Below are 11872 nucleotides of genomic sequence, written 5' to 3'. Positions count from 1 at the left end.
ACGCTTATTCAGTGAACGTAGACTAGAGACATTTTGCATGCCATGGTCTGTACGAAATTCTTCTAGAAAAGAGAACAATGCGGTATATACGTCGGCGCTCTGTCTCTTCACTCTACAAGTACACAAAAGGAAAGAAGTTCCTCAGTCATTTTGATATCCATCCTCTGATACACCCTTTACCGATCAACCTCACCTGGGGCAATAGTTAGCAGCTGCTTTATTGAAGCATTATCAAAAGGAATGAACTCACCGAACACCAAATCCATAGTACCGATAACCGCCACAGCATCAGCAAGCATGTGGCCCTTGGAAACGTGGTCGAAACCGCCCAAGTGAGCGAAACCAGGGGCTCTGATGTGGACACGGTAGGGTCTCTCGCTGCCGTCACTGACGACGAAGACACCCATCTCACCCTTCGGGGCCTCGATGGCGGAGTAGGTCTCACCAGGGGGGACAGTGTAACCCTTGGTGTAGAGAAGGAAGTGGTGGATAAGGGCCTCCATGTTCTCCTTCATGGCAGCACGGGGAGGGGGCGAGATCTTGTAGTCCTCGACGCGGACGGGGCCAGCGGGCATCTTGTTGAGGCACTGGTGGATGATGCGCAGGGACTGTCTGAACTCCTCCATACGGCAAAGGTATCTGTCGTAGCAGTCACCGCGGACACCGACGGGCACGTCGAACTCAACCTCGCCGTAGGCATCGTAAGGCTGGCTCTTGCGGATATCCCAGGGGACACCGGAACCACGCAGCATAACACCGGTGAACGACAGGTTGAGAGCCTCAGCGGCAGAGACCACACCAACGCCCTGAAGACGCTGGATCCAGATACGGTTGTCCGTCAACATCTCCTCGGTCTCGTCAATGCGGTCACCGAACTGGGTAGCCCATTGGTAGATGTCGTCGAGAAGACCGACTGGAATGTCCTGGTGGACACCACCGGGACGAACATAGGCGGCGTGGAGACGGGCACCGGAGACACGCTCGTAGAATTCCTGACAGACACGCGGGTTAGCCGGAAATCGCACAATCGGCTTCGTCATTTCTCCCGACTTACCATGAGCTTCTCACGCTCCTCGAAACCCCACAGGAAAGGCGTCAAAGCACCAACATCCATAGCGTGTGACAGAACGGACATGAGGTGGTTCAGGATACGGGTGATCTCGCCGAACATGGTACGAATCCACTTGGCGCGCTCGGGGATCTCGACGTTGAGAAGTTTCTCAACGGCAAGGGCGAAACATTGCTCGTTCGTCATCATGGAAACGTAGTCGAGACGGTCGAAGTAGGGGAGGGCCTGGAGGTACGTCTTGTACTCGCAAAGCTTCTCTGTACCTCTGTGAAGCAGGCCGACGTGAGGGTCGGCTCTGATGATCTCTTCGCCATTGAGCTCGAGAATCAGACGCAACACACCGTGGGCGGCGGGATGCTGGGGACCGAAGTTGACGGTGTAGTGGCGGATCTTTCGGTCCTCGACAGACTCCTCAGGTGTCGTGTCCTGGTCCTTCGGCGGCGTCAAGCTGTAGTGGTCCTCGGCGCGGGAGAAGTCGGTCGAGACAGGTGTGAGGCGCGTTCCTTGGTATTCGGGGGCGGCATCGGCGTATCGGCGCAGGGAGGTCGTCGAGAACGGTCGGGCGGCGAAGGAGGTGACTGCTGCCGGGCGCAGACATAACCTCTTGGCGCTGTGGCCAGCAAGTCGGTAGAGGCCTGACATGGCGATTGTAGAGTGGAGAGACGGCTGCAAAAGAGGTCAAGGAGATATGCTGCCTCCAATTGAGCCTCCTTTATTATGCCAATGGCTAGGGGCCGGCTAGGTTGGATAGAGGGGATTCGCCTTCGAAAGTGTGTAGTGTGGCCGTCATGTCCCGAAAGCTCGAACGCATCGATTCAAAATGGGCCTTCGCTGATTGGCTCAGCGGAGCACGGTTTTGCCGCAGCCCTTGAAGGTGCGCAACAGTGTCTTTGATACAGTACGTACTGTATCGCACACGGCTTATGCTACATGGATGTGGATTCAATTGAGTTGCAGCTCTCTCACAAACTAGTCTCAAGCTGCAGCCGGTATCAAACGAGGTAAGCAACTGTTTTCTCAATTCAACTTGCATTGCGTTTGCATTGGACATCAATGCCTAACATTCTCGGAGTCAAGGATGTTGCGATCAAGACCCTCCCGGATTTTGGCTTCTCTTTCATGGGTTGCGCAAACTTAATAAGCTGATCAGAAGCTCTAGACATTCGCTCGGTCTGTATCTCACCGCCGGTGAACCTGTGTAGGTTCAGAACTCCACCAGGAGTCCTCGACAATGCCATGGCCGTTCAGCTCTTCCAGCTCAGGGAAACCGCCCACCCCGAGCAAGTCAGAAGATGATGCGCGAGTCTTACCAACATCATGGAACGACCTGCTGCCACAACCTGCGCCGCCATTACAGGCTGCTAGAGAGTGGGCTCCCGTTTTCCTGACATCCGTCGCATCGCTGGCAGCTTTCATGTTCTATCAAACCCGGCTGCGGAGGTTTCCCACAACAAACCACATCCAGCCAGAGCTTTTTAGAAAGAGGACTCTTCTAGGCCGAGTGACCAGTGTGGGAGATGGCGATAACTTTCATCTGTTCCACACACCAGGTGGCAGACTGGCAGGCTGGGATTGGCTGAGGAAAGTTCCTAACACCAGAGCCGCACTCAAGGGAAAGACAGTAAGTGCAAACCTGAGCGGAAGGAGAAACTAGTGCTGACACTCATCACAGATACCGATACGGATGGCTGGAATTGATGCTCCTGAGGGCGCACACTTTGGCCGGCCGGGGCAGCCAGGTGCGACAGAAGCGCTGCAATGGCTGAGAGGCTACATACAGAACAAACGTGTCTGGGCGCGGATTCACAGGCGCGATCAATATGAACGCGTTGTTGCGACAGTATACGTCAGACCGTTTCTGTTCAAGAAGGACGTCGGGCTAGAGATGCTGAAGCTCGGGCTGGCAACGACATATGAAGCGAAAACGGGAGTCGAATGGGGAGGAGCTGAAGAGGCATACAAAGCTGCCGAGGCCAGGGCCAAGTCAAAGAAGCTTGGAATCTGGAATGGCAAGGCAAGTGATTTTGAGAGTCCCAGGGCATACAAGACCAGAACAAATGAGACGGAGGTGAAGCCTGAGGGGAAAGCTGAGGGCAAGACAGGGGCTAAGAAAACCGGCTGGTTGTCGGGGTGGTTGTGAGGTGTAAGTCGGGAGGGAAAAATGTTCTACCACTTCGAGGTCAGCTGCATGCAAATACACAAGCGAGTACCTTACGCGGCGATACCAATTAGCACTCTTGTACGAAAGCAATTGCTGCTTGGACTTACGAGAGCGACTTGATGATGAAGTGAGAGGACAATGAATCCTTCTGCTGTGATTGAGATGGTTATATCGATACACCGCTTTGTTGCGAGATAGCTTAGTTGCATATGATAAATTACTGTATGCTAACAGTGATTGGCTGGAAATAACTCCAGTACCTGCCACTTTCACCGTGCTCGCAACCTCACCCCCTGTGTTTGACCCGAACTTGGACGTATCAGATTGCAGTATGCGTACAACCCAACCTCGATGAATACTGCAACTTCTCATAACATCTGGCCCTAATCGGCAATTTAAGCATTGAATGCACAGGGGACTGATCTGTTTCTCTTCGACCGCTGCTTGATTGCAATTTTTGTTTTTATCGACTTGAGGAAGAGACACGCAGCTTTTCAGGCCGTCCTTAACGGTCACAACTCACCCAAGATGTCACTCCAAGTCAGAGGCCCCGACTTCTCGGTGACGAAGCAGAAGGCCCTAGAAGATGCGAAAAAGATGCAAGCTGCTGTGGACGATGAGGTGGCCAAAGCAGGACAGGACAAGCCGCCATATCTTCTCAATGAATTGATTGGCAAGGGAAGTTTTGGTCGTGTCTATAAAGCAACCGACATCAACACCAGTATGCTTGTGGCGGTCAAAATCATCGACATTGAAGAAAGCGACACCGTCAACCCGAAGCTTGCAGACACCTTCAAGGAATTTTTGGCTGAAGTTAATGCGCTGAAGCTTCTAAGCGACAGCGGCGCAAGGAACATCAATCATGTCATCGACGCATTGCCTGTCGGCCAATCTATGTGGATGATCACGGAGTACTGCGCCGGAGGAAGTGTGGCTACACTCATGAAGCCGACCGCTCCCGGTGGCCTGCAAGAGAAGTGGATTATTCCAATCCTCAGAGAGGTCTCTGAAGCTGTCTTCTGGGTTCATCGGCAAGGCATCATTCATCGCGACATCAAGTGCGCCAATGTTCTGGTCACCGAGGCTGGTGGAGTGCAACTTTGCGATTTCGGAGTGGCAGGTGTTATTGAGACGAAATTCGATAAACGATCAACCTTCATCGGAACCCCTCACTGGATGGCCCCGGAACTTTTCGATCAGTCAACATCCTATGGAACAGAGGTGGATATCTGGGCATTCGGCTCCATGGTTTTTGAGATTGCCTCCGGCTTGCCACCAAACGTCATGGCTGGTGTCGACGTTTATCAGCTTGGAAATTACATCAAGGCACACACGCCTCGATTGGAGGGCGATCAGTACTCCGACCGACTAAAGCACCTAGTTGCCTACTGCTTAGAAGAGGATCCGACGAAGCGACCAACAATCGAAGAGGTACAGAACCACCCTTACATCGCCAACTCGGCCCAAGAATACCCAGCAGCATCACTGGCATTACTAGTCAGAGGATTCAAGCTTTGGGAGTCACAAGGTGGCAGCCGTAAATCACTCTTTGCTCCGGGAGGAGCCCAGGGCATGTCCGGCATGGATGAGTCCGACTTTTCATCCACTGCGATGGCCAACGACGAATGGAACTTTAGCACAACGATGGCATTCGACCAACAAGTCTTCCAAAATACGGACGCTCAGGCAGTCTACGATGTGTATGGCTCAAACGTGGAATTCGACCCTATGCTTCTGGATGACATGTCTCGATCCAAGCCGAAATCGCGGCGGAGACCGCCACCACAACAACTTGCTGCCATGAAAGCTCCCTTAGAAAAGGTGTTTGACCCAAACACTATTTCCAATTACGAAGACAACTCTCGAGCCTACTATGGCAGACCGATCCCTCCGCCAACTTCAGATCTTCCACTGCGAGACGACTCGCTCCAGTCAACAGCAGTGAGAGAATCACTCATCGATCTCGACGCTTCACTGCACGGTGGTGATCTATCCAACTTTGTGGATATGAACACCATCAGAGCCGGCGCACCGCGCGTGTCTGTCGATTATCATATGGGCGACGAGCCAGACTTCAGCAAAGCACCATCGAGTGACCCTGCAGATCTGAATCCGAATAGAAGGACGCAGGACTGGAAGTTCCCTTCCATGGCACCTCCGGCTTCCGCAAACCCGGAAATGTCGAGGTTTCCCTTTAACGAAGATCGCCCCTTCCACGAAGATAGGCCATCGTGGGATGACCATTCGGGACCAAGTTCTGCGTCTCGCCCACAAATGTTCCACCATCAGACCGATCCTGTCCCCGCTCCCAACTATGGCGGCGACTTAATGGTTCCCCGGCCTGGCTCACAGATGAACAACAGAGAGTCCACGGGGAGCTTGATAGATCTGGATGAACTTATGGTTCCGCCTCCCAGTAACCAGAATAACCGTGTATCTACCGGCAGCTTGATCGACCTCGACATGGGCTTGGCCGATCCCATGCCGGAGCTCACTCGTCCTTCAACAGCAAACTCGGACGTCGCATCTGTCAGCGGTTCAGAGATGGGAATGGCGAACCCCTTCGACCTGGAGCGTCATGCCTCCCTTTACGTGCCCACATCAAACCGGGAACCTTCCATCTACGTCCCAGTATCGAATAGAGAACCATCTCTATATGTACCATCATCGAACCGAGAACCGTCAATCTATGTTTCGGATGACTCGGACTTCTCCTCGCGCGCTCCCAAAGACGATGATCAACTAAGCCTCGTCGACCTCAACCTAGCCGAACCCGGTGCTACCGTTCGGCCCAATGGCCAGGGCGGGTTGCGACTTAACACACATCGCTCATTCAACAGCGTCAACAGTGCCGACTACTCTGATCCCGAATATCTGACTCCACAGCAGGCCGCCCAGCCAGCCCTGCCCCCGGGTATCCCACGCTCGGTAGGGAACCGGGACAGTGGCACTATCCCGCTGCCTCCTCCACCAGCGCCGCCGTCTGTTGAGGTCATGCAAGGCTCAGCTAGTGCAGACGCTGTGAAGGAAGAGTTGAGGAGAATGGCGATGAGTTTGGGTGAGCATCTAAGTCACGCAAACCAGTACCTGTCAACGCTACCTGTCCGTAAGGGCGGAAGACAGGACCTACAGGACCTGATGGGTGAATCCACTTGATGGGTTTGGTACGTTTGGCTTTGTCTTGTATACATGGAAAGCAGCATGAAAATACGGAAAGGACCTGCTTATGTATTCACGGAGCATCGGCGTTAGAGGGGTATGGATTGTTGACGAGGGACATGTATGACTACTCTAAGTTGGATGCTAGGTTGGCATGGGCAATGTTTGCTTCGAACGAGAAGGGCCCATGTCAGATATCGTTTTTAAAATGACATCCATTCCTTTTGAGAGTGTATCTCCCTGCCCTATCGTACTCTATGAGAACCCTATCATGTCGCCCAGCAGCAGGGCCCGATACTTCTCCGTTGCCTCCTGCAGCTTGATGAGCACCGCGGCAGAGAGCATCTTCACATTATTCTCCTCCCCGCCATCGTCACCGCGCGTGCCGTTGAAGACACCGCTGACCCACTCCTGCGTCTCGACCACCTCCCGCGGATGCGCCTCGCACAAGCGCCGCATGTCAGACGCCTCATTGACCTCGAGCATGGCCGCCAGCGCGACCAGCAGCGCGTGGGTTCCGGGTACGTCGCCGTTGACGTGGGCGCGGACACCCAGCAGAAGATCCCAAAGCTCGGCCGTCATCTGCGGGAGGGCCAGCGTCGCGGGTCCCGCGGCGTGGACGAGCACGGCCAGTGTCTTTAGGTAGAGGGAGAGGAGGTACGGCTGGATGAAGATACCGGAGCGTGCCGAGTGGGAGCGTAGGGCGTGTTGGAAGCGGGCCGTCAAAGGGAAGAAGAATGAGGTGGCGAGCAGGGAGGCCGTTGTGTTGGGGATGGAACGGATGCCGGGTTTCTTGGTGGACTTTAAAGGCAGGCGGGAGGTGAAGGTCGAGAGCTTGAGGACGTCTGGTCCCGTTGTTGCGTCTGCTGCGTTGGCGGCTATGGGGGCGAGGAAGGAAGACGTCAAAGAATCGGCGATGGTGTCGAGGGCGTTGGCGGGAATGGCCTTAAGGTTCGACGAGGAGGCGAGGCGGGCTTGGGCGGTGGACGGGTCGAGGTAGAGCGCTTCCATCTTCTCCGGGAGGCGTTTGGAGGGGAACGAGGCGGCGGCAGAGTATTCCGAGATGTCGAAGCCGGCGAGCTCGCGCGCGCTGAGGCCGAGAACGATGAGAACCGCGGCACGCTGCGAGATGGAGTAGTCGCCGTCAAAGAAGGTCTTTGCGAACCATTGGCCCATCTTCTGTGGCTGTGCTGCGACGATGGCTATCATACCCTGAAGACGGAGGTCATTGAAGTTTTCAATCTCGAACTTGTCCTGGAGGCCGACGAGAAGCGTGGCGAGCTCGTCTGCATGGGAGGAGACCTCTGTGCCAAAGTTCGCTTTGCGACGGATCAGGGGCGGGGCTGTGGTGAGGGCCAGTTTTTGCTTGTCGTAGTTGTCAGTGTCGCGGAGGTAGGTTATGAGATCGCGGACGTAGACTGGAGCTCTTGGCTTGTCGCGGCGGACGAGCGTGGCATCTTCGTCTGAGTCTTCTGCATCGTCGGAGGGCTTGGCGTAGGGTATGAGGTCCTCGTCCTCGCTTTCGGAGTCTGAGACTTCTTGTATGATGAACTTTGAGGGCGCGGCTGGTTGCTTGGGTTTTGGTGCTGGGTTCCGGCGGGAGGGTCCCGGCGGTTGTGGCTGTCTCTTCTGCTCCACCTCAGGGGTGGTGATCAACTGATCGATAGGCCCTGTACTATCCAGCGTTCTGACGAGATCCTTGTAGAACTGTGCCTCGTCTGTTGCCATTTCCTCCATTTTGAAGTCCAGTTTCTTGTCACCACCGTCGATCAGACTCGAGAGGGCCTCGCCCACTGCCATACCCAAGAATCTAGCCCTCTCTTGTGAGGCGCCGATCCGGTTGGACACGGTGTTGAGGTAGCTTGAAGATCGCATGAGCATCTTAAGCTTCAGGGGTGAGAGCTTGTTGACATAACTAGCGCTAAGGAGAAGAACTTGTGCATGGGCTTTGTCATAGTCAGTAAGTGCTAGAGAGTGACAAAGGTGAGAGAGTCGAACCTTGCTGCTGCATGATGGGAGAGTGCTTAATGTATAGCTGATCGCCGAACTGGTGAAGGCTCTTCTCAAATACCTGAGTGACGCATTCTCTGTCCTGTGCAAGCGCTGCTATGGCTGCGCGCCTGATACCTATGCCATCTCCCAGGCCGGCACCAGTTGAGCTGGTCAACCAAGAGATTAAATGTGCCTTTCGGCTTTCTTCGTTAGACACTATCTTCTCGATGATGCCAGTCGCAGCGGATATAACCGAGTTCGGCTTCAGAGGTTCGACATCGCCCAGCTTATTGAGAAATGTCTCCGACAAGTGCTTGAGAACAGCAAAGAGAACCCGCTTCTGCTCCAGTTGAGAGAATTGGCCAAAGAGCTTGAAGAAGGCGTTTTGGCTTTCCTCAGGGCCTAACAGAAGTTCGCTGATAAATTGGTTCATCAGGGCATCTACAAATCTGTTAGTGACATTCCTCAAGCTATAGAAGGGATGGCGTAGAGGATGGTGTACTTGCCAGAATAACCCAGGCGAAGTGATCGTATGAAAGCCTCTGCACATAGCTTCGCATCGTCAGACGAGTTGCCACCCTTCGCCCACGCTCCGATACTTCGACCCAGCCACCTGCTGTATTGTTGCCCGTCTGCGATCCAAAGTTGCTTCTTGTTGATTTTGTCCGGGTTGGCAATGGCATCTGCCTCGGCTGCAACTGAAATAAGGCGTCCACCGGCTATCAGTGCGATGAACTCATTCGCCATCGGCCGTCTTCTCGCCGTAGACTCTAGCCCAGCGCTGCTCGACGCCCATAGTGCAGCAAGGTAGTCGTCCCCACCCAATACTGCTGAGCTGACCTCGAGTAGTACGTTCAGGTTCAGGCTCAAATCTGGGCGCTTTACATCCTTGGAGCTCGCCTTGGACTCTTGGATCAAGGCCTTCATACGGGTGATGATGGCGTTGAGACCTGTAACACTCCTCAAGCATCTAAGCAGCAACTCGACGTCTTTGGGGCTATCGACATCTTGTATACCAGATCCTCCAGAAACATCTTCTTTGAGCAAAGGCCAGTAGTTGGGAACAATCTCTGAGACGAGGCACTGAATAATTTGCGCAGCCTCGGGACTGGGCGTCGCAAGCCTGAATCCCGTTGCAGCAACACTGCCATCAGTGAGGGACTTGAGGACCCCAATCAGATTGTCATAACCTGGCTGGTTCTTCAGAGTCTCTAGAGCATTCTCTACAGAAAGAGTTTCGGCAGCAGCAGATTTTGGTGGTTGAGGCTTGTTGCTTGTGGCTGCTTCTTCCAAGAATGGTTCGTTTGGCCTTGCCTTGAGGTAGGTAGTGCTGACCGGGGTAAAGAAGTCGTCCATGCTTGATAATCCCTTTTCTGGTGGTGGACTACGGTCCTTGCATGGTACCGTGAGAAAACGAAAAGGGCTTTCTCAAACTGTCACCTCAAAGGCCGAAAATCCAGAATAGTGTCGAAATAATTTTCGCTGATTGCTCTGAGTTGTGATTGCAATATCAGATGGGAGTTCTGTTCGTTAGGAATAATATGTCCCCCAACTGTCTCTACGAATGGATGGACAGACACCCAAGCCCAAAGAGTTAAGGGCCGGTGGGGTTGTCTTTCCACACCCCACTGTACTGTAGACACACCCATAGAAGGCCCCAAGGTCGGTAGGTTCCTAGGTTTCCATTTAGGCAGGCATCTTATCGATAACAATCCTGCTGATAAGCCTTATCAGGCACGGACATAAGGTAAGGTAGGTAGGCTCACCTGGCCCTATATAGGTAGGTATCGTCATGTCGGCCCCTCCACCTCCCGAAGCTCACCCTGGTTGAGAACCCAAGGAACAAACAACAAAGTGATCACACCGAACATCACCTACAAGTCAATCCGATTCGAGCGCTCCTCACGATGGCTACCGAAGCACCTTTCCCGGTAGCGGCACATCAAGTCGATGAGTCAAAGAGATGGTTCGCCTCTCATGCTACAAGTCGTCAGTTGTCGCACTCAATCGCTGACCATAGCATGGTACAGGACCTATCTCGACAACATTCGCAAGACCCCAGGACCCTTCAGCGACCCTGATGTGGCCGGAACGGAGGAGGCTTTTGAACAGTTTGACAAGATCAAGGTCCTGTATGGTATTGCATGATCCAATGAGTCGGTGCTGTCTACTAACACATCGTGTAGGGTAATGTTGGTGATCCCCTACTCGAACACGATAACTACGACTGACATTATACAAGTGGCGCCGGAGGTCTTGGATGTGAGATTTTAAAGAACTTGGCGATGTCGAAGTTCAAGGATATTCATGTCATTGACATGGGTAAGCCGTACCCTGTCTCGCCGCTCTACTCAAGATCTGACATTTGCTTGGCCAGATACTATCGACATCTCGAACCTAAATCGGCAATTCCTCTTCAGAAAGTCCGACGTCGGCAAGTACAAGGCTGAAGTCGCGGCTCAGTTCGTCATGCGTCGTGTCAAGGGTGTCAACATTACAGCCCATAACTGCGCCATTCAAGATTTTGGTCAAGACTTCTACAAACAATTCCAGTTCGTCATATGTGGATTGGACAGCATCGAGGCCCGCAGGTGGATCAACGCGACCCTCGTACAGATTGCTGAAGAAGGCGAGGACCCGGATTCATTGATTCCCATGATAGATGGGGGCACAGAGGGTTTTAAGGGTCAGGCTCGAGTCATCGTACCTTCGATTACATCTTGTATCGAATGCCAACTGGACATGCACGCACCGAGAGCCGCTGTTCCTCTCTGCACAATCGCCTCAATCCCCCGACAACCAGAGCACTGCATTGAGTGGGCACACGTCATCGCCTGGGATCAGGAGAAGCCGTTTCCAAAGCTGGACAAGGACGACACTACCCATGTGTCCTGGCTGTACCAAAAGGCTCTTACACGTGCCCAAGAGTTCAATATTACAGGCGTCACTTACGCCCTGACCCAGGGAGTCATCAAGAACATCATTCCCGCCATCGCATCCACAAACGCCATCATTGCGGCAGCATGCTGCAATGAAGCCTTTAAGCTCGCCAGCTCGGCCGCGCCAACGCTTGGAATGGAGGAAAACTATATGATGTATTCTGGAAATGACAGCATCTACACCTACACCTTCAAGCACGAGAAGAAAGACGACTGCCCCGTCTGTGGACAGGAATCGCGGCCGCTCGAGGTCGACCCTGACAGCACACTCCAAGACCTGGTGGACTCGTTTGTCATCCGTCCCGAGGCACAATTGAAAAAGCCTTCATTCAGAGCCGCCAATAAGACCTTGTACATGCAGTTTCCGCCCAGCCTGGAGGAGAAAACACGGGCCAACCTTGGAAAGACCATCAAGGAGCTCGAGCTGGAAGATGGGCAAAATGTTATTGTCACGGATCCTGCTTTCCCTCTGGAATTCAACTTCTACCTGCGGTTCAAGAAGGCCGCATAGATAGATACTCAGCATTTACGTGGGATGATGATGATAATAGC

The 11872-nt window shown here is 53.5% G+C and overlaps 5 protein-coding genes across 5 annotated transcripts; 3 read left to right on the top strand and 2 right to left on the bottom strand.

Moving 5' to 3' along the window:
• Positions 1-176: 176 nt before the first annotated feature.
• Positions 177-1711, bottom strand: CPAR01_09672 (NADH-ubiquinone oxidoreductase 49 kDa subunit; the record flags this gene model as incomplete). Its single annotated transcript, XM_060493936.1, has 3 exons — positions 177-193; positions 251-992; positions 1055-1711. 3 exons carry the CDS (start codon positions 1709-1711, stop codon positions 177-179), a joined length of 1416 nt encoding a protein of 471 aa, XP_060348066.1.
• A 589-nt stretch (positions 1712-2300) lies between these two features.
• Positions 2301-3209, top strand: CPAR01_09671 (uncharacterized protein; the record flags this gene model as incomplete). Its single annotated transcript, XM_060493935.1, has 2 exons — positions 2301-2690; positions 2742-3209. 2 exons carry the CDS (start codon positions 2301-2303, stop codon positions 3207-3209), a joined length of 858 nt encoding a protein of 285 aa, XP_060348065.1.
• A 549-nt stretch (positions 3210-3758) lies between these two features.
• On the top strand, positions 3759-6386 carry CPAR01_09670 (uncharacterized protein; the record flags this gene model as incomplete). The annotated part of the gene is made up of 1 exon (XM_060493934.1): positions 3759-6386. The coding sequence occupies one exon, from the start codon at positions 3759-3761 to the stop codon at positions 6384-6386; it is 2628 nt and encodes an 875-aa protein (XP_060348064.1).
• Positions 6387-6644: 258 nt separating this feature from the next.
• On the bottom strand, positions 6645-9737 carry CPAR01_09669 (telomere length regulation protein; the record flags this gene model as incomplete). Its single annotated transcript, XM_060493933.1, has 3 exons — positions 6645-8335; positions 8388-8830; positions 8884-9737. 3 exons carry the CDS (start codon positions 9735-9737, stop codon positions 6645-6647), a joined length of 2988 nt encoding a protein of 995 aa, XP_060348063.1.
• Positions 9738-10288: 551 nt separating this feature from the next.
• Positions 10289-11831, top strand: CPAR01_09668 (ThiF family protein; the record flags this gene model as incomplete). Its single annotated transcript, XM_060493932.1, has 5 exons — positions 10289-10347; positions 10412-10513; positions 10568-10573; positions 10624-10703; positions 10759-11831. 5 exons carry the CDS (start codon positions 10289-10291, stop codon positions 11829-11831), a joined length of 1320 nt encoding a protein of 439 aa, XP_060348062.1.
• Between the last annotated feature and the right edge of the window lie 41 nt (positions 11832-11872).

Source organism: Colletotrichum paranaense, assembly GCF_030867605.1.
Source record: "Colletotrichum paranaense strain IMI 384185 chromosome Unknown Scaffold_7.1, whole genome shotgun sequence".
Classification (NCBI taxonomy): domain Eukaryota; kingdom Fungi; phylum Ascomycota; class Sordariomycetes; order Glomerellales; family Glomerellaceae; genus Colletotrichum; species Colletotrichum paranaense.
The sequence above is the reverse complement of the archived record's forward strand: the minus strand, read 5'-3'. Positions and strand labels throughout refer to the sequence as shown.